General features: G+C 44.9%; 1 protein-coding gene across 1 annotated transcript in view; it reads left to right on the plus strand.

Moving 5' to 3' along the window:
- LOC311149637 (intermediate filament family orphan 2-like) overlaps positions 1 to 22,345 on the plus strand; it is a gene marked incomplete at both ends in the record, with an annotated part of 30,617 nt that overhangs the window by 4,893 nt on the left and 3,379 nt on the right. The window contains 2 exons of the mRNA XM_084186830.1: positions 20,689 to 20,749; positions 22,108 to 22,206. Coding sequence (XP_084042956.1) covers positions 20,689 to 20,749; positions 22,108 to 22,206 — 160 coding nt within the window. The remainder of the gene's footprint in view (positions 1 to 20,688; positions 20,750 to 22,107; positions 22,207 to 22,345) is intronic.

Consider the following 22,345-nt stretch of genomic DNA (forward strand, 5'->3'; position numbering starts at 1 on the left):
GTTAACAACTTAGCGACTTTGTCGCTATATTTAGCGAGTTTTCAGACCCCTCTAGCGACACATTTTCAAAACAGCGACTAGCGACAAATCTAGCGATTTATTATTATTTTTCTAGTGTTATTGGAGACTTTTGGAGACTCTGACGTGAAATCACGTATCGTTCTTACTCTTCTCAACGAGCAGTGGGTGTTTTGTTACCCCCGTCCCAAAGCACTCACAGGCGGCCCAGTCCTCGCGCAGCAGTCCCTCCCAGCTGCAGTCAGAGCAGATGTTCACCCCTCCGCATCCAGACTGCAAATGAATCGCGCATGCGGGAAGCCGCCGCTGGCTGATCCCGCCCAGGTTTACATTCAGGGCGGGATGTAAATGTAGGGTGTTTTTTACTCACTTTTTGTCTCTCCCACAACTTTATTCCTCTCTCCTACAGTTTCCATCACAATTACATGCACATGGCCAATTATGCAAATGATGTGATGGCGTCATTTAGCGACTTCTAGCAACTTTTAGGACAGCCAATAGCTACTTTCCTTACTGAGGAGTTGGCAACACTGGTTTTCATGTACCGAATAAAAATCAGAAGGTCAATGTGTTTCCATCACATTTTCAACTCTACCGATAGTTTTGTCACAAAAACTGTTGCGTTGAATAGCAAATATGCCTACTCTGGTCTTGGCACGTGCGCTCTAGCCAACAGCTCGCAGATACAGTTTGGGTAGTCTTTGCTGGTAGGCTAGTGTACATGATGAGGTTATTATGGATAAAAGCAAGAATATTTGTATTTGTCAAACGGCAGTCAAGCATCGATCAGCATGTCACCAGAATAAGACCCTCGATATTTATTAGAAAGCATCATGATCACTGTGCACTTTCACCACCCTGTGAAGTTCATTATAACTTATTTCATCTGTTGCCTAATAAACTGCATGGTTTCCCGAGTCATAGTGGGAGGACCACGCACCATATCATTGTGTGTCTCCAAGTTTATATCAATATGATGGTTGTTATATATTTGTGTATGAAGGCATTTCCACCACCATTTCTCGCATAATTAATTTTACAGACACAAAAAGATCCCAACGTGTCGAACGAACAAATTATCTGTCGGCATTTATAAAATTGTACCGAAACTACCTTTTTCCATCACAGCTGTCGTGATTATTTTTTTAAAATACGGTATGACTTTACTAGCAAAACAACTGTGGATGGAAAGTTGTTAGTGACAGATATAAATGCAACATTGATTTACATAGGAAACGGTAACTGAAAAGCTCCACAAGGGGGCAGGGCAGAGCTATTAAATGAAAAGGCCAGAAGGCTAAAGAGAGGGGCCTTGACTGCAACTTCAAAGGAGGCAGTCTTAGCAGTGCATGCTAGCAATTCTCCGTCTTCACTAGCATGCAGATTATAGCTAAATAACTAGTGGAAGAATGTACATAAGCACATGGAACATGGTAGGATACTACAAAAAAGATGTAATTAGTACCTTGCGTGTCTGAGGCTACAATAAAGAACACTCTCTACACATTCTCTATACAGTGAGGGAAAAAAGTATTTGATCCCCTGCTGATTTTGTACATTTGCACACTGACAAAGAAATGATCAGTCTATAATTTTTATGGTAGGTTTATTTGAAGAGTGAGAGACAGAATAACAACAAATACATCCAGAAAAACGCATGTCAAAAATGTTATAAATTGATTTGCATTTTAATGAGGGAAATAAGTATTTGACCCCTCTGCAAAACATGACTTAGTACTTGGTGGAAAAACCCTTGTTGGCAATCACAGAGGTAAGACGTTTCTTGTAGTTGGCCACCAGGTTTGCACACATCTCAGGAGGGATTTTGTCCCACTCCTCTTTGCAGATCTTCTCCAAGTCATTAAGGTTTCGAGGCTGACGTTTGGCAACTCGAACCTTCAGCTCCCTCCACAGATTTTCTATGGGATTAGGGTCTGGAGACTGGCTAGGCCAGTCCAGGACCTTAATGTGCTTCTTGAGCCACTCCTTTGTTGCCTTGGCCGTGTGTTTTGGGTCATTGTCATGCTGTAATACCCATCCACGACCCATTTTCAATGCCATGGCTGAGGGAAGGAGGTTCTCACCCAAGATTTGACGGTACATGGCCCCATCCATCGTCCCTTTGATGCGGTGAAGTTGTCCTGTCCCTTTAGCAGAAAAACACCCCCAAAGCATAATGTTTCCACCTCCATGTTTGACAGTGGGGATGGTGTTCTTGGGGTCATAGGCAGCATTCCTCCTCCTCCAAACACGGCGAGTTGAGTTGATGCCAAAGAGCTCCATTTTGGTCTCATCTGACCACAACACTTTCACCCAGTTCTCCTCTGAATCATTCAGATGTTCATTGGCAAACCTCAGACGGGCATGTATATGTGCTTTCTTGAGCAGGGGGACCTTGCGGGCGCTGCAGGATTTCAGTCCTTCACAGCGTAGTGTGTTACCAATTGTTTTCTTGGTGACTATGGTCCCAGCTGCCTTGAGATCATTGACAAGAGCCTCCTGTGTAGTTCTGGGCTGATTCCTCACCGTTCTCATGATCATTGCAACTCTATGAGGTGAGATCTTGCATGGAGCCCCAGGCCGAGGGAGATTGACAGTTCTTTTGTGTTTCTTCCATTTGCGAATAATCACACCAACTGTTGTCACCTTCTCACCAAGCTGCTTGGCGATGGTCTTGTAGCCCATTCCAGCCTTGTGTAGGTCTACAATCTTGTCCCTGACATCCTTGGAGAGCTCTTTGGTCTTGGCCATGGTGGAGAGTTTGGAATCTAATTGATTGATTGCTTCTGTGGACAGGTGTCTTATACAGGTAACAAACTGAGATTAGGAGCACTCCCTTTAAGAGTGTGCTCCTAATCTCAGCTCGTTACCTGTATAAAAGACACCTGGGAGCCAGAAATCTTTCTGATTGAGAGGTTGGTCAAATACTTATTTCCCTCATTAAAATGCAAATCAATTTATAACACTTTTGACATGCGTTTTTCTGGATTTTTGTTGTTGTTATTCTGTCTCTTACTGTTCAAATAAACTACCATTAAAATTATAGACTGATCATTTCTTTGTCAGTGGGCAGACGTACAAAATCAGCAGGGGATCAAATACTTTTTTCCCTCACTGTACATGTCCCAATTACTGGGCATGAGGCCGCCACGTGCAAATCAAATAGCAATGGAAAATAACTACACTCGGTGGGCTAAAGTAGAAAACAACAACACAATATACAATTAAGGAAGTATGCATTATGATAAGGTACTTACTGTTGCATGAACGCACACATGTACAAAGTTATTATCGGTAAGCAAACGACAAAAGGTAAGGTGTGCCAGGGGGAAATGTGCTGCTGCACTCAACAAGTTTGGTTAGGTTCTGACCCGAGAATATGCAAATGTCCGCATGCGCAGAACAGGTGAGTGAAGAAGCACCCAGAATGGCAGGGAATATTGTACAACTGCCCCCAAATACGTAAGCCGTACTTCTAATTAAACTAAAAGTCCCTGCAGAGCTTTGTGGGCTGTACATGATTAACTCAACCAACACGAGCTGGTCAGGTAAGGGCTGTGATAAACAGTTCCTCTGTATTGGGAGGACTTGGTGTCGACGTCTGCGCTGTCTCCTGCCTGCCTTAGGCAGACGCTGGCGAGGAGCAGAGGATGAAGGCCTCGGGGCAACTGCTCCATGATGGGACTGCTGGCTGGCCTTGTAGCTGGGCTCTGGTACGGCTATTATGAGGCCGCAGAATGTGGGCCCATTCACTGCAGCACTGGAGTCCTCAGGCTTGGAGGAACTTGGAGGTGAAGCAGAGATGGGTCTCTTAGGGGGCCGGCCCACTGGGCTTGAGTTAGAGAGGTGGTCAGTAGGGCCTTGGACGGCCCAACCCAGTGCGGTGCACACTGCGATGGATCTCTCTGGTGGGCCCGGGCACACAGGCTGAGTAGGAGTGATTTAAGTGTGGGTTGTCTGATCCTATCAGAAGGCCTGGACTGACCCTTTCGAAGGTTTGGAGCGGCAGTCCTCGCAGGAACCCATATTGGCGCTTTAGAGCGGCAGCTGGTCAGGACTGTTCAGCTAGAGATAGTTTGTCCACGTGAAAGCCTTGGTTATGGGATGTCTTACCCGGGGGTTGGAGGCTGCTGCTATTTGGAAAGACACGGTTGAGCCCTTGAGCTGGATGATGTCCTACTGTACTGTCCTGCCAACTGCTCTTCTGGTCCCTGTAGATCGAGTTGGTGGGCCACCTCAGGGAGAATGACAATTCTCTCTGAACCATCATCCAGTAGGGCAAAGGTGTCAACTGACTTTGTGTTGTTCCAGAGTCGGACTGGAATGACCTTCAGCAGGACTCGTCCTGAGTGGCTAGAATTATTGAGGTGAACGCTAGTTGTGAGTGTGCCAACAGTCTGGGCGTGGCTCTGTGTCATGGCCATGTCGTGTAGGATAGTCAGGTGCAACTCACCACAGGCTAGACAGGATTTCTTAAGGGTGCAGTCCGCTGGCTTGTGACCACACACCGCCAGCAGTAGCCTTTGTCCTGGACCCATGTAGCCCATTGAGCAGGGTTCAACTTGATGAAGTCTGCGCAGGAGTTTAGGAAGTGATCCTCAGAACTACAGTAAAGGCAAAAAGGCTTGCATTTACTCCTCTTGGGTGTGGAAGCAGAACCGGTGTCAGGGGATGGAGAACTGCATGTTGGAGGAGAAACGCTCTGTGTCTCATGTTCACTGTTAAGGTAGATGGTAGCCATCTTGGGTTTCTGTGGCTTACTTGAGCAAATCATGCGCCGAATACAACTAGTGTATACTTAACTGTGAAATGCTTGCTTACGAGCCCTTCCCAACAATGCAGAATTTAAAATAGTAACACAAGGAATAAAATAAAATACACAAGAATGGAGCTACAGTGAGGGGGAAAAAAGTATTTGATCCCCTGCTGATTTTGTACGTTTGCCCACTGACAAAGAAATGATCAGTCTATAACTTTAATGGTAGGTTTATTTGAACAGTGAGAGACAGAATAACAACAAAATAATCCAGAAAAACGCATGTCAAAAATGTTATAAATTGATTTGCATTTTAATGAGGGAAATAAGTATTTGACCCACTCTCAATCAGAAAGATTTCTGGCTCCCAGGTGTCTTTTATACAGGTAACGAGCTGAGATTAGGAGCATACTCTTAAGGGGAGTGCTCCTAATCTCAGCTTGTTACCTGTATAAAAGACACCTGTCCACAGAAGCAATCAATCAATCAGATTGCAAACTCTCCACCATGGCCAAGACCAAAGAGCTCTCCAAGGATGTCAGGGACAAGATTGTAGACCTACACAAGGCTGGAATGGGCTACAAGACCATCGCCAAGCAGCTTGGTGAGAAGGTGACAACAGTTGGTGTGATTATTCGCAAATGGAAGAAACACAAAAGAACTGTCAATCTCCCTCGGCCTGGGGCTCCATGCAAGATCTCACCTCATAGAGTTGCAATGATCATGAGAACGGTGAGGAATCAGCCCAGAACTACACGGGAGGATCTTGTCAATGATCTCAAGGCAGCTGGGACCATAGTCACCAAGTAAACAATTGGTAACACACTACGCCGTGAAGGACTGAAATCCTGCAGCGCCCGCAAGGTCCCCCTGCTCAAGAAAGCACATATACAGGCCCGTCTGACGTTTGCCAACGAACATCTGAATGATTCAGAGGAGAACTGGGTGAAAGTGTTGTGGTCAGATGAGACCAAAATTGAGCTCTTTGGCATCAACTCAACTCACCGTGTTTGGAGGAGGAGGAATGCTGCCTATGACCCCAAGAACACCATCCCCACCGTCAAACATGGAGGTGGAAACATTATGCTTTGGGGGACAGGACAACTTCACCGCATCAAAGGGACGATGGATGGGGCCATGTACCGTCAAATCTTGGGTGAGAACCTCCTTCCCTCAGCCAGGGCATTGAAAATGGGTCGTGGATGAGTATTCCAGCATGACAATGACATTTACATTTACATTTACGTCATTTAGCAGACGCTCTTATTCAGAGCGACTCACAAATAGATGCATTCACCTTATAGCCAGTGGGATCACCACTTTACAATGTTTTTTATTTATTTTTTCAACAAAAAAAAATGTTGGTTAGTTTTTATTTATATTTTTTATTTTTTGGGGGTTGGGGTTTGGGTTGGGGTAAGGGGGGGGGGGTAGAAGGATTACTTTATCCTATCCCAGGTATTCCTTAAAGAGGTGGGGTTTCAAATGTCTCCAGATGGTGGTGAGTGACTCCGCTGTCCTGGCGTCGTGAGGGAGCTTGTTCCACCATTGGGGTGCCAGAGCAGCGAACAGTTTTGACTGGGCTGAGCGGGAACTATGCTTCCGCAGAGGTAGGGGAGCCAGCAGGCCAGAGGTGGATGAACGCAATGCCCTCGTTTGGGTGTAGGGACTGATCAGAGCCTGAAGGTACGGAGGTGCCGTTCCCCTCACAGCTCCGTAGGCAAGCACCATGGTCTTTTAGCAGATGCGAGCTTCAACTGGAAGCCAGTGGAGTGTGCGGAGGAGCGGGGTGACGTGAGAGAACTTGGGAAGGTTGAACACCAGACGGGCTGCGGCATTCTGGATGAGTTGTAGGGGTTTAATGGCACAGGCAGGGAGCCCAGCCAACAGCGAGTTGCAGTAATCCAGACGGGAGATGACAAGTGCCTGGATTAGGACCTGTGCCGCTTCCTGTGTAAGGCAGGGTCGTACTCTCCGAATATTTGTAGAGCATGAACCTACAGGATCGGGTCACCGCCTTGATGTTAGCGGAGAACGACAGGGTGTTGTCCAGGGTCACGCCAAGGCTCTTCGCACTCTGGGAGGAGGACACAACGGAGTTGTCAACCGTGATGGCGAGATCATGGAACAGGCAGTCCTTCCCCGGGAGGAAGAGCAGCTCCGTCTTGCCAAGGTTCAGCTTGAGGTGGTGATCCGTCATCCATACTGATATGTCTGCCAGACATGCAGAGATGCGATTCGCCACCTGGTTATCAGAAGGGGGAAAGGAGAAGATTAATTGTGTGTCGTCAGCGTAGCAATGATAGGAGAGGCCATGTGAGGATATGACAGAGCCAAGTGACTTGGTATATAGGGAGAATAGGAGATGGCCTAGAACTGAGCCCTGGGGGACACCAGTGGTGAGAGCACGTGGTGCGGAGACAGCTTCTCGCCACGCCACTTGGTAGGAGCGACCGGTCAGGTAGGACGCAATCCAAGAGTGAGCCACGCCGGAGATGCCCAGCTCGGAGAGGGTGGAGAGGAGGATCTGATGGTTCACAGTATCAAAGGCAGCAGACAGGTCTAGAAGGACAAGAGCAGAGGAGAGAGAGTTAGCTTTAGCAGTGCGGAGAGCCTCCGTGACACAGAGAAGAGCAGTCTCAGTTGAATGACCAGTCTTGAAACCTGACTGGTTTGGATCAAGAAGGTCATTCTGAGAGAGATAGCAAGAGTGTTGGCTAAAGACGGCACGCTCAATAGTTTTGGAGAGAAAAGAAAGCAGGGATACTGGTCTGTAGTTGTTGACATCAGAGGGATCGAGTGTTGGTTTTTTGAGAAGGGGTGCAACTCTCGCTCTCTTGAAGACGGAAGGGACATAGCCAGCGGTCAAGGATGAGTTGATCAGCGAGGTGAGGTAAGGGAGAAGGTCACCGGAGATGGTCTGGAGAAGAGAGGAGGGGATAGGGTCAAGCGGGCAGGTTGTTGGGCGGCCTGCCGTCACAAGTCGCAAGATTTTATCTGGAGAGAGAGGGGAGAAAGAAGTCAAAGCATAGGGTAGGGCAGTGTGAGCAGGACCAGCAGTGTCATTTGACTTAACAAACGAGGATCGGATGTCGTCAACCTTCTTTTCAAAATGGTTGACAAAGTCATCCACAGAGAGGGAGGAGGGGGGGGGGGATTCAGCAGGGAGGATAATGTGGCAAAGAGCTTCCTAGGGTTAGAGGCAGATGCTTGGAATTTAGAGTGGTAGAAAGTGGCCTTAGCAGCAGAAACAGATGAAGAAAATGTAGAGAGGAGGGAGTGAAAAGATGCCAGGTCCGCAGGGAGTCTAGTTTTCTTCCATTTCCGCTCAGCTGCCCGGAGCTCTGTTCTGTGAGCTCGCAATGAGTCATCAAGCCACGGAGCTGGAGGGGAGGACCGAGCCGGCCGGGAGGATAGGGGACATAGAGAGTCAAAGGATGCAGAAAGGGAGGAGAGGAGGGTTGAGGAGGCAGAATCAGGAGATTGGAGGGAGAAGGATTGAGCAGAGGGAAGAGATGATAGGATGGAAGAGGAGAGAGTAGCGGGAGAGAGAGAGCGAAGGTTGTGACGGCGCATTACCATCTGTGTAGGGGCAGAGTGAGTAGTGTTGGAGGAGAGCGAGAGAGAAAAGGATACAAAGTAGTGGTCGGAGACATGGAGGGGAGTTGCAGTGAGATTAGTAGAAGAACAGCATCTAGTAAAGATGAGGTCAAGCGTATTGCCTGCCTTGTGAGTAGGGGGGGACGGTGAGAGGGTGAGGTCAAAAGAGGAGAGGAGTGGAAAGAAGGAGGCAGAGAGAAATGAGTCAAATGTAGACGTAGGGAGGTTGAAATCCCCCAGAACTGTGAGGGGTGAGCCATCCTCAGGAAAGGAACTTATCAAGGCGTCAAGCTCATTGATGAACTCTCCAAGGGAACCTGGAGGGCGATAGATGACAAGGATATTAAGCTTAAATGGGCTAGTGACTGTGACAGCATGGAATTCAAATGAGGAGATAGACAGATGGGTCAGGGGAAAAATTGAGAATGTCCACTTGGGAGAGATGAGGATTCCTGTGCCACCACCCCGCTGACCAGATGCTCTCGGGTATGCGAGAACACATGGTCAGACGAGGAGAGAGCAGTAGGAGTAGCAGTGTTTTCAGTGGTAATCCATGTTTCCGTCAGCGCCAAGAAGTCAAGGGACTGGAGGGTAGCATAGGCTGAGATGAACTCTGCCTTGTTGGCAGCCGAACGGCAGTTCCAGAGGCTGCCTGAGACCTGGAACTCCACGTGGGTGGAGCGTGCAGGGACCACCAGGTTAGAGAGGCAGCAGCCACGCGGTGTGAGGCGTTTGTGTAGCCTGTGCGGAGAGGAGAGAACATGGATAGGCAGAGGCATAGTTGACAGGCTGCAGCAGATGGCTACAATAATGCAGAGGAGATCGGAATGAAATGAACTAAACATCTGGGAAAGGAGAGAGCGGGGCCTCCCTCACCACAACTCCCAAATATAACTCTCCCAACTTCCACCTCAGAAACTATAATTGTTGTAAAACTACAGCGGTTCAATGTTTTCTAGGAATAGACTAACTTAGTTTATTCAGCTAGCTAACTAGGTGCAGTATTATTCCGTGAAAAATCGTCCAGGCACTTAGTCATAAGACGCCACAGCCAGCTAGCATGCCGGACTCCAACAACACGGTTTAGCGCCAATACTCGGCCACAACAAACCACCAGTGTATCAACACGCAAGCAGATCGTTCGTGTCCGTGTCTAACGTTGTGGGTTAGTCCCGACAGCTTGAGCGAGTCCGTCGTCAACTTATTCAGCCAGTTAGTTAGCTAGAATAGTTAGCAAACTAGCTAGCCATTGCTTTCAGACAAAGAAGAACCCCTCCTTTCACGGCACGAACACACAGAGAGAGCCAAACTAACGTTAACTAGTCACCCATGTCCCGAATTCCTTGAACGACTCGGGCTATCAATATGTAAAAAACAAAACACAAATGTAGGTTATGACTTACCCCTAGCAGCTACTGTTAGCTAGCCAAGTGCAAAGCTAGCCACTGAATTGACTCAGCCAGTTCGCGTCTGTTCGCTCGGTCGTTCCAGCTATTGTTTACTAGTAGCTATCCAGGTAGCAACAAGCTAGCTAAATTTTAAACACAGTAGCCACTTGCTACCTAACGTTAACGGTTCAGACAATGAGGTTAGAAAACAGCTGAATGGTAGGCAATTATTGTATGTAATTATTGTAGGCAGCCAGCTGGCGTAATTACAGGCACTCTCAGGCGTGAAACAACTATACCGTTGCTAATAGCTACTCGCCAGCTAGTCCAGGTGGTGGGTTAGCTAGCTAGCTTCGTGCTACACCGGGCATAGCCGAATACAATACTAACCTACAATAATTACATACAACAACCCACGATAACTACCTACAATACCTAACTACAATCTAAATACATAGTTTAAGCCTTATTCGATAAAGCCCAAGCTATGTATAAAGCCAAGCTTACCCGACGCCAAGCTTACCCGACGACCTCCGACGACCTCACATAGACATGACCCAAAACACACGGCCAAGGCAACAAAGGAGTGGCTCAAGAAGAAGCACATTAAGGTCCTGGAGTGGCCTAATCAGTCTCCAGACCTTAATCCCATAGAAAATCTGTGGAGGGAGCTGAAGGTTCGAGTTGCCAAACGTCAGGCTCGAAACCTTTAATGACTTGGAGAAGATCTGCAAAGAGGAGTGGGACAAAATCCCTCCTGAGATGTGTGCAAACCTGGTGGCCAACTAGAAACGTCTGACCTCTGATTGCCAACAAGGGTTTTGCCACCAAGTACTAAGTCATGTTTTGCAGAGGGGTCAAATACTTATTTCCCTCATTTAAAATGCAAATTAATTTATAACATTTTTGACATGTGTTTTTTCTGGATTTTGTTGTTGTTATTCTGTCTCTCACTGTTCAAATAAACCTACCATTAAAACTATAGACTGATCATGTCTTTGTCAGTGGGCAAACGTACAAAATCAGCAGGGGATCAAATACCTTTTTCCCTCACTGTATATACAGGGAGTACCAGTACCAATGTGCAGAGGTACAAGGTATTTGAGGTAGATATGTACATGAAGGCAGGGTAAAGTGACTAGGCGTCAGGATAGATGATGATGATGATGATAATTAAAGAAAGAAAGAGCAGCGCAGCAGCAGCAAATGATGAGTGTAAAAGTGAGTGTGCGCGTGTGTGTAATGTGTATGTACCGTGCATTCGGAAAGTATTCAGACCCCTTTACTTTTTCCACATTTTGTTACGTTACAGCCTTATTCTAAAATGGATATTTTTTTTTAATCCTCATCAATCTACACACAATACCCCATAATGACAAAGTGAAAACAAGTTTTTAGAGATCTTTTCAAATTTATTACAAATAAAAAATAGAAACCTTATTTACATAAGTATTAAGACCCTTTGCTATGAGACTCGAAATTGAGCTGAGGTGCATCCTGTTTCCATTGATCATCCTTGAGATGTTTCTACAACTTGATTGGAGTCCACCTGTGGTAAATTCAATTGATTGGACTTGATTTGGAAAGGCACACGCCTGTCTATATAAGGTCTCACAGTTGACAGTGCATGTCAGAGCTAAAACCAAGCCATGAGGTCAAAGGAATTGTCCGTAGAGCTCCGAGACAGCATTGTGTCGAGGCACAGATCTGGGGAAGGGTACCAAAACATTTCTGCATCATTGAAGGTCCCCAAAAACACAGTGGCCTCCTTCATTCTTCAATGGAAGAAGTTTGGAACCACAAGAGTCTTCCTAGAGCTGGCCGCCCGGCCAAACTGAGCAATCAGGGGAGAAGGGCCTTGGTCAGGGAGGTGACCAAGAACCCTATGGCCACTCTGACAGAGCTCCAGAGTTCCTCTGTGGAGATGGGAGAACCTTCCAGAAGGACAACCATCTCTGCAGCACTCCACCAATTAGGCCTTTATGGTAGAGTGGCCAGACGGATGCCACTCCTCAGTAAAAGGCACATGACAGCCCGCTTGGAGTTTTCCAAAAGGCACCTAAAGGACTCTGACCATGAGAAACAAGATTCTCTGGTCTGATGAAACCAAGATTGAACTCTTAGCCTGAATGCCAAGCGTCACGTCTGAAAGAAACCTGGCACCATCCCTACGGTGAAGCATGGTGGTGGCAGCATCATGCTGTGGGGATGTTTTTTAGCGGCAGGGATTTGGAGACTAGTCAGGATCGAGGGAAAGATGAACGGAGCAAAGTACAGAGAGATCCTTGTTGAAAACCTGCACCAGTGCGCTCAGGACCTCAGACTGGGGCGAAGGTTCACCTTCCAACAGGACAACGACCCTAAGGACACAGCCAAGACAATGCAGGAGTGGCCTCTGTCCTTGAGTGGGCCAGCCAGAACCAGCCAAATAGCTGTGCAGCGACGCTCCCCATCCAACCTGATAGAGCTTGAGAGGATCTGCAGAGAAGAATGGGAGAAACTCATTTTTGCTTTGTCACTATGGGGTATTGTGTGTAGATTGATGAGGGAAAAAAAACATTTAATCCATTTTAGAATAAGGCTGTAACGTAACATAATATGGAAAATGTCAAGTGGTCTGAATACTTTCCGAATACACTGTTTGTGTTGTGTCGTGGGATCTCTGCTCTCTGAAGTCCACTCGTGGGAGGTCTGGCTGGCTAGTATAGGTCACCGGGAGACTTGAATGGCCTGACACTTCTTTTGAGCTACTGTGCGAGATCCGGTAGTGTGTAGGTTTTGTTGCTGCCACTGCGGTGATTCCCCGGGATATACAGTGCTCAGTGTAACTGTTTCTGTAGCTGGAGGGCAGCTTGGTGAGCAATGTGTCAACGTGAGATCCACAACTTAGTTCAGACCTGGAAGACCCAGGCAATTCAAGACCCACTAGTGTGTTGACGGCTTAGGAAAAATCTTCAAACCCCTGGGCGTCGCTGGGCTTGACAGCAGGATAGTTCAGGATGGCCTTTAATTCTCCCTGGACCAACTGTCTGGGTTGACTGTACCTCTGCTGAAGGGCCTGCATAGACTTGGTACATGGGGTTGGATCATTCACATACCGTTTAGCCACCTGGTAGGCACTGGGCAGCTGAAGGTGATCCAGCAAATCCTTGTATTTGTAGTCCTCTGTTAGGTGCCTATGTCGGCCGAGTACACTGTCCAGGCCCTTCTTTGACATGATAAAGTCACTCTCCTTACCAGAGATGAAGAGGGTAGTTTAGGCTTGGGGATACCGTAGGATGATGCAATGGCCATCTCCATCATGTTGGGCACAGGAGGATGCACTGGATAGGGATACATTGATATATGCTGAGGTACAAATGGAGGCACTGGATATGGTGGTACTGGCTGAGGAGCTAGTTGTGGCCCAGGTTGTGGAGCTGGCTGTGGCCCGGGTTTTGGAGCTGGCTGTGGCCCGGGTTGAGGAGCTGGTTGTGGCCCGGGTTGAGAAGCTGGAACCAGCTGTGTCAGTTCAACTTGAGCAGCTGTAGGATTTCTCACTGGGAGTGAATTGGGCTGACTCCCGGTATTAGTGTTTGGGCTTGGATGGGGATAGGCTACAGGTGAGGGAGGTTGCTGTATTGCGGGATGTAGGAGGGGTATTGGTATGGGCTGCTGAGATAAGGATATATGTAGTTGTGGGGGTAGGGCCCCCGTGCTGGGTTGCCCATAACAACTGAGAGTTCCTTCATCTGCTTGCTCATGTCCACAACAGATGCCTCCATGCGTCGCAATCTCTCATCCTCGTGTTCTCTCTCCCCGACCTGGGGAGTTGAATAGTTGATGCCAGTCCCCTGGCTGGGGAGTGATGCCTCTGATGTTGTCATGTAGGATGGCTCCATCATTGCTTTTGGAACATGGTGTTGTGGAGGGAAGCTCAACACATAGTCCTCCAGGTGTGTCGGGACCCGCCGGGTCCTGCTGGGACGGGGACACTGTGTTTGCAGTTGTCACTGGAGTATACCATTGCGCAGCTGATGTACTAATCCAGCTATTCGAAGGACCACTTGTAATAGAGTGTACCTTCACTAAATGTTGCTAGTCATTCAAAAGCTGACCTCAATCTGTGTGTCTGCAGCTATAATAAAGAACACTGTCTACACATGCTCTATACATGTACCAATTACTGGGCATGAGGCCGCCATGTGCAAATTAATTAGCAATGGAAAATAACTAGATTCGCTGTGCTAAAGTAGAAAACGACAACACAATATACAACTAGAAAAGTGGTGTGCATGCTAGCTTGTGAACGATCAATCAATTGATTGATAGGATATGATCGGTTGAACATGTGAAAGTTGGTTTGGTGTCTAGCTTGAACGGTTCAAGAGGTACTATTGGTGGGTTGTTTTTATGCACATTTATATAGTTAGAGTTGATAAACGTTTTAAAGAATTTGAAGTTAGGATAGCCTGAACATGTGAAATGTCGTTTGGTCCCTATAGCTTGAACGGTTCAAGAGTTACTGTTGGTTAGTTATTTTATGCAAATGTATATAATTATAGTTAATTTATATAATTATAGTTGATAAGAGTTTTTAAGAATTTGAAGTTAGGATAGCCTGAACATGAGAAAGTTGGTTTAGGCTCTGTCGTAGCCGGCCACGACCGGGAGACCCATGGGGCGGCGCACAATTGGCCCAGCGTCGTCCAGGGTAGGGGAGGGAATGGCCGGCAGGGATGTAGCTCAGTTGGTAGAGCATTGTGTTTGCAACACCAGGGTTGTGGGTTCGATTCCCACGGGGGGCCAGTATGAAAAATATAAATAAAATGTATGCACTCACTAACTGTAAGTCGCTCTGGATAAGAGCGTCTGCTAAATGACTAAAATGTAAATGTTATATCTCTAGCTTAAACTGTTTGAGTTACGTTTGGTGAGTTATCTTTTGTCACGTTGGCTGGATGTCCTTTGGGTGGTGGACCATTCTTGATACACACGGGAAACTGTTGAGTGTGGAAAAACCCAGCATCGTTGCACATCTTGACACAAACCGGTGCGCCTGGCACCTACTACCATACCCCGTTCAAAGGCATTTAAATATTTTGTCTTGCACATTCACCCTCTGAATGGCACACATACACAATCCATGTCTCAAGGCATAAAAATCCTTCTTTAACCTGTCTCCTCCCCTTTATCTACACTGATTGAAGTGGATCTAACATGTGACGTCAATAAGGGATCATAGCTTTCACCTGTTTTAGGTTATTGTCCTGCCGAAAGGTGAATTTGTCTCCCAGTGTCTGTTGGAAAGCAGACTGAACCAGGTTTTCCTCTAGCATTTTGCCTGTGCTTAGCTCTATTCCGTTTATTTTTATCCTAAGAAACTCCTTGTTCATTGCCGATGACAAGCATACCCATAACGTGATGCAGCCACCACCATGCTTGAAAATATGAAGAGTGGTACTCAGTGATATGTTGTTGGATTTGCCCCAAACATAACGCTTTTTATTCAGGACATAAAGTTAATTTCTTTGCCACAAATCCTTTGCAGTTTTACTTTAGTGCCTTATTGCAAACAGGATGCATGTTTTGTAATATTTTTATTCTGTACAGGCTTCCTTCTTTTCACTCTGTCATTTAGGTTAGTATTGTGGAGTATGTTGTTGATCCATCCTCAGTTTTCTCCTATCACAACCATTAAACTCTGTAACTGTTTTAAAGTCACCATTGGTGAAATTCCTAGCGGTTTCCTTCCTCTCTGGCAACTGAGTTAGGAAGGACACCTTTATCTTTGTAGTGACTGGGTGAATTAATACACCATCCAAAGTGTAATTAATAACTTCACCATGCTCAAAGGGATATTCAATGTCTGCTTTTTTATTTTTACCAATCTACCAATAGGTGCCCTTCTTTGCGAGGTATTGTAAAACCTCCCTGGTCTTTGTGGGTGAATCTGTGTTTGAAATTCACAGCTCGACTGAGGGACCTTACATATAATTGTATGTGTGGGGTACAGAGATGAGGTGGTCATTCAAAAATCATGTTAAGTCCATGCAAGTTATTATGTGACTTGTTAAGCACATTTTTACTCCTTAACTTATTTAGCCTTGCCATAACAAAGGGATTGAATACTTATTGACTGAAGACATTTCAGCTTTTCATTTTTAATTAATTTGTACAAATTTAAAAAAACATAATTCCACTTTGACATGATGGGGTATTCTGTGTAGGCCAGTGACACAAAATCTCAATCCATTTTAAATTCAGGCTATAACACAACCAAATGTGTTAAAAGTCAAGGGGTGTGAATACTTTCTGAAGGCACTGTAAGTCTATGGCACTTTTAAATATTGTTGTAGTACAAAAAGTATAAATGCTAGAAAAAAAATATTGGGGCAGTCTGCACATTTGGAAGTTGGTTTCGTGTTAATAGCTTAAGTCATTTAAGCGCTAGAGCGAGCGGAATAAATCTAATAATAATGAGTATGTAAGAAATCTAGAGTTGTGCATTGCTTTGCATGCACACCTAATTAAGGAAGTATGCATTATGATAAGGTACTTAAATGCACTGCTACACTCAACAAGTTCAGTCAGATTCTGACCGGAGAATATGCAAATGTCAGAACAGGTGAGTGAAGTAGCACCCAGAATGGCAGGGAATATTGTACAACAGGTATTTTACTTTGTCACTCATACAGGTTTGGTCGCATGTTGTTTCACTCCACACTGACCCATGCCTCCTCTGATAGGTGTGGAATAATATAACAGTGTAGGAGGAGGCCCAACCCGATGGAGGCCACAGTAGGACCGTCAGAGGAGTAGGAGTATCCCATCTGCCTCTCTGTTGGGCTCAGGTGCTCCTTGCCCTGTTGTTCTCCAGTGGAATGCAATGTCAGGGTTATTTAGCCCTGGGTTGGAATTCCAGTGCCAATGTAATGCACATTTTAATTTAAAATATAGGCTATTTATTAAAGCATTATGGACACACACACACTGAGGTGGATTAACCACGTCAAATTTAATTTATTTGGGTAAAAACATTTAGCCTACAACAAGATGTACATTGTATTCCCAGAGGATAGCACTTAAAAGTATTAAATAAAACACTTGTTTCCAAAGTGGTCCTCGATGGTAAAAACATCTGATATTATGAGAGGGGCCTCTTATTTTCCTTCTCTGTGCCTCTGAAAATTCAAACCTAATTTACCAATGAGTGTTCGTGATCGATTTCTCTCAAAGCGCCCGTCAATAAGAGTAACCAGGATAAAGGTCCAATTTATAAACCTGGATTGTGGAATACTAGCTGTTAGGCAATGCATGGGCATTCATCAATCTAATTTCTGACTTAACTGTATGGGCTAACAAACCATTGTCATATGACGTGCCAAACTGAACATGACCGCTAAATGGCATATATTTATTAGTTTATTAACTAGGGCTTCATTCGCATTTGATTGTTTGAAGTTTTGGGTCTACATGTACTTCAGAGTTATGGTGTGTTCCACTCATTAACGTTGTGAGGCTTTAACAAGGGCCCATTGTTTCAACAAACAGAGAAAGCTGTGTTTTAAAAAGAAAGAGCGCTGAAAGAATGAGCTGACTTTGATGACAAAGTGTTAATATGAGTGCTACCAATTAGGTTTGTATGGTCAGCAACTTATTTTTTGACAAAGGGGGTATTGGCGGCCTTTGACCAGTGAATTTCAGGTTCAAAGTTCAAACATTTTTTTTACACTTGATGTTATACCCTTGAATGAATTATTTTTGTATGAAGCTTGTTGATATTCATCAGGATTAAAATGGGCTCTACACTTTCAAGCAACTGAATTGGAATGTTCAGATAGTACCTCCCCATTTTTCACTCTGTTTCAAAATTTATCCCTAATGAACCCAACCCTGATCAGGGACCACTGACCTGATTACTATAACGCCCCATGCAAACTATCTGTTGACTGCTTCCTCTGAATTAATCCCATATTCTTCCAAAAAGGTGTAGCCTATATTTTATTAGTTGAAATTATCAATTAGTGGCTGGAAATATGACAGATTGTGGCTTTAAGAGTGGCCTTCACCATTCTAACCCACCCATGTTCCATCCTTATCCAGTGGATGGTGGTATTAAAGATGGGTGTGTTCTGTTGTTTTGCTACTGTTAGGGGTGTCTAGCCAGCACTGCATCCTGGCTCCTGGCACAAGGACCTGCCTCCTAATGGGATTGGTGTCTGGCTGTGTAAACACCCCCCTCCGCTCCCTGCCCCAAGCTGTCCTGCAGAGAGAGAGATGGAGAGTGCACTCCTTAATTCAACCCCTATCCTATTTTGGTGTCTTTGTGAGTCACCAAATACATTAAAAGGAGAAAGAGATCTGTCTGGAATATTTTATCTGTAGAATGCTTGATATCACGTTCCATCTACTTTAATAATGAATGTTTCTGATTGTCATATCAGCTTAGCTTGTGCAGAAGCTTGTACCTTTTTTGAACTACAGTTTTGACCTAGTTAGTTTAAATACTAAAGAAGAGTGAGTGGATGGGTGGCAGTAGTTAAACAATACGGCTCTTAGTTATAAGGAGCTACTTTTTCTAGACAATGGTGTCCCCTTTCATTGCTCCAGTTCCTCAAGCCTTCCTGTCTTTTTTATACCTTTGAAAATCAGTAGCCTGGAGCAGAACACTGGTTTAACTGACCACCCAAAATCTGCTGGCAAAAGTGACGAACGGTAGCACACAAGTCCCCTCTAGCATGAAATCCCCAAAGGCAACTTTGCAGATCAAAAAGAAAACTATTAGCTTCATTTTGTGTTCATAGTAACACTTTCTTTGAAGATGGTATATCAAACTGTACCATTGAAGTCAAAAGGCCTTTGCTAAATTAGCATGGTGGACCTGTGTAGCTCAGTAGGTAGAGCATAGCGCTTGCAACGGCAGGATTGTGGGTTAAATACCCGCTTGGGCCACCCATATAAAAATGTATGAATGTGTGATTGTAAGTCGCTTTGGAAAAAAGCATCTGCTAAAGGGCATGTATAAGTAAGCATATCCATGTTGACAAGTTAACAGCCTTGGTGTTTTTGGATTAGATACTGTATGTCCTCTAAATTTAGCTTCAATGTTTTTCCATTTTGGTCACAAGCCTCGGGAACCAAAGAGTAAGAGGATACAGGGGTGAATCTCAGTCACAGTCTGACTGTATATTAACTGAGTAAACAGCTATCTCTCCACAGATCGGCTCTCCAGAAAGACAAGTAGTTCTTGGACTGATAAAAGTCTGTGTACATAATCTGATCTAGAATTATGTCTTGGCCATATAGTAAACCTAACTGATGTGTAAATGAGAAAGAGAGAGATAATCTGAAGTGCATTTAGGTTGAAACAACACACTGATGTAATTTAATCAAGAGGTGATTCTTGGCTATTCCTGTGTCGTTAGCATATCTGGCAGTGGCAACCCCTCTCCTGATGCTTCAAGGTGATGGGGGGCCACTGAGTGCATAGTGTTGTCAGTGAGATCTTTTCCTTGCCCATTTTGTAGCGTTCCTCAAAAGAGAGCCACTGTTCTCTATTTGTCTCAGTATCCAAGGATAATTGTCTAGTAAGTGATGTCTATGGGGGCATTATGTTGAAACATTCAAATAAAATGTTTAAGAACATTGAATGGGTGGCATTGTGTAACTGAGCAAATACAATACAACTACCCACACCTTTTCACTTTTATTCTCCCAATCGCTGTAAGTAATCTTTGCCCACAGGGTGGTAAATGGTTATAGCATATAGAACAGTCCAATGTTATTTGATGAATTACCCTAAAGGCTTTTACATCTCTCTCTCTTAGTCTAATTAAGCTGCTGTCATCACTGTCCATACAGGGCTTAGACTGATATAAAAGTATATGTACATAGCAGACGAGCCAATGTCAACATAACAAGCTCACATGTCTTTGGGGCAGCGGAAACTCAACCTAGACATTATCTTGCACACACAACATAAGTTACATCATTGGTAACTTTTGATGTATGACTGACACAATATGATAATTCATAATGGCTTGTCAATTTTTCCAAAGTTGGTCACGTTGTTGCTGTGACTCAGTGAGAAGGACAAGGTCAAAGCTACAGTAGGTGAAGTGTAATGCTGTGGACAGTTATGGACTGCCCTGACATTAACACTGTCCTCCGTGCATTTAGTGGACAAACGAAACGGAGGACAAAGAAAAGGGCTGAATGAGTAGAAAAGACTCTCTGCCTTCCAAGTTGATGATTTCACCATCATGGTTTGTTGATTGCTTGCGCTCCACGGCTGGGGTCAATTCGAATTCAAGGCAGTCAATTCAGGAAGTAAACTTAAATAACAATTCAAAATTGGGAAAAATTGAATCTATTTTCAATTACCTTTAAATAAAAATATGTTTCAAAAGTTTTTTAATTTGGGGATTTTTAAAATTACAATCACTGAATTGACTGCTTTCAATTAGAATTGAACCCAGCCCTGTTGCGCTCCCATGGCAGTTGTGAGTAAACAGGCTACAGGGGCGTCTGATCTAATAATCTGGGTTAGGATGTATACAGGGCTGACCCTGGGACTGCACTGACCAAACCGTGTGTGTGTGTGTGTGTTTTTAGTTTTACTATCCTTGTGGGGAACAGAAGTCTTCACAAGGACAGTAAAACAAGGAACATTTGGACAAGTAGGGATATTTCGCTGGTCCCCACAAGGAAAAAGGCTATTTTAGGCTAAAGGGTTATTGTTACAGTTAGTGGTAGGGTTAGGGCAAGGTTAAGGGTTAGGTTTAGGGTTAGGGAAAATAGGATTTCGAATGGGAATCAATTGTTTGGTCCCCACAAGGATAGTAAAACAAACGTGTGTGTGTGTGCGCGTGCGTGTGTGTGTGCGTGTGTGCGTGCGTGCGTGCGTGCGTGTGTGTGTGTGTGTGTGTGTGTGATGTGTTCCAGATGGGAGGAGGAGCTGTCTAAGCGCCAGCAGATGGAGGCCATGGTGGAGACACTACAGGAGGTGAGCGCTCATCTCTGCCATCTTAAATCATCATACCCACACCACTCTCCCACTTCTAGCTCACTGCATCCCAATACTGTGTCTTTTCTCCTGAAGTATCTAGGCATGGGCTGGACTAGAGGGAGTTTCCAACATATTTCTTATACCAGTCATTTCCTTTCAAATCCAAAGTTCAAACGGCATTGTCCGTAAAGGGACAATCCATGAAAGGAAGTGAAAAAGTGCACACTCTGGGAGAAAATACAGATTCTTGGGATGCAGGCTCAGCTTCTGTGTTAGAGGTCTTCACAGGTCCACCTGAAGCTGAATACCCGAGATCCGGGTCCGGGTTCAAAATTCTAACTTTTCCCTCAGGCCCGGGTCGGGTCCAGTTTGATTGTCATCGGGTCTTGGGTCTATGTAAGTACAGCTGATAGACCTGAGTGGACCTGACCACGGCTCTGCATAGCCTATAGCATATTTATTTTAGCTAATAAGGTGAATTTATTTATTTATAGAAGGCGTAGCCAAAATATAAAGACCTATTTGTTAACCAGAAGAGCAACTTGGCTGATATATATTTTAAATGTCTCTCAGGTCTGGTCTAGACGGGTCTATGTCTGATTGTTCTCGGGTCCATTCGGTTCCTGGTCCCTCTTTTTTTTATGATAGGATCCGTCCGGGTCTGATTGTCCTCCAACTTTTTGGAACCGATGCAAGAACACCTCTACTCTGTGTCATGTGTGTGGGTATTTTGCATGACTGCCAGTAAGCTACCTATTCAGGAGTTGTGATAACTTATCTCCGGATGCCTCTGACATATGTATCCCGTGTGGCTCAGTTAGTAGAGTAGGGTCCTTGCAATGCCAGGGTTATGGGTTTGATTCCCACAGGGGACCAGTATGGAGAAAATGCTGAATTCCAGATTACTTTTATTGGAGATCTTGGCCCAAAACCCAGAACTCAATCCACTTTGACATTTTGTTGCTGTGATGCATCAAAATAGTGGATTGTAGAGTAATAAAATGTATTTTCAACATGTTATGCAGACTTTTTCTTGAGAAAGGGATACTGTTGCAATAGGAGTTGAATTGTAATGTTTGTAAGATGTTTAAAGACACATTTTCAAAATGAAAACAAGGGATAAACATGGAATAAACTCCTTAAGGGGTTTAGAATTAACGCATGGTTATTCATAAACGTGTAATAGTTTATTGTGCTTCTACATATGTATTGCTTGGCTGGGTTTCTGTATAAGCACTTTGTGACATCTGCTGATGTAAAAAGGGCTTTATAAATACATTTGATTTGATATTGAACCTTGGTGTGTCAGGAGATGAGTGTGATGTGGCTGTGTGTCCATGGTCTGCCCTCTCCAGAGTGCCCAGGAGTCTGTGGTGGTTCAGGGGGAGCTCACTGACAAGGTGGAGAGACTCAAGACAGAGCTGGTGGTCTTCAAGAGCCTCATGACCGATAATGTAAGTAATGATGCATAGGATTTATTTAACATTCCCTTATTCTCCTATTGACACAGAAATGGCATGGTAAAAAAGTAAGTACAAAGTAATCACTTAGTAGTGTGTGCTTCATTTAAACTAGAAACACCCAACCTACTTT

Source organism: Coregonus lavaretus (genome assembly GCF_964263955.1).
Source record: "Coregonus lavaretus genome assembly, chromosome: 22".
Taxonomy (NCBI): domain Eukaryota; kingdom Metazoa; phylum Chordata; class Actinopteri; order Salmoniformes; family Salmonidae; genus Coregonus; species Coregonus lavaretus.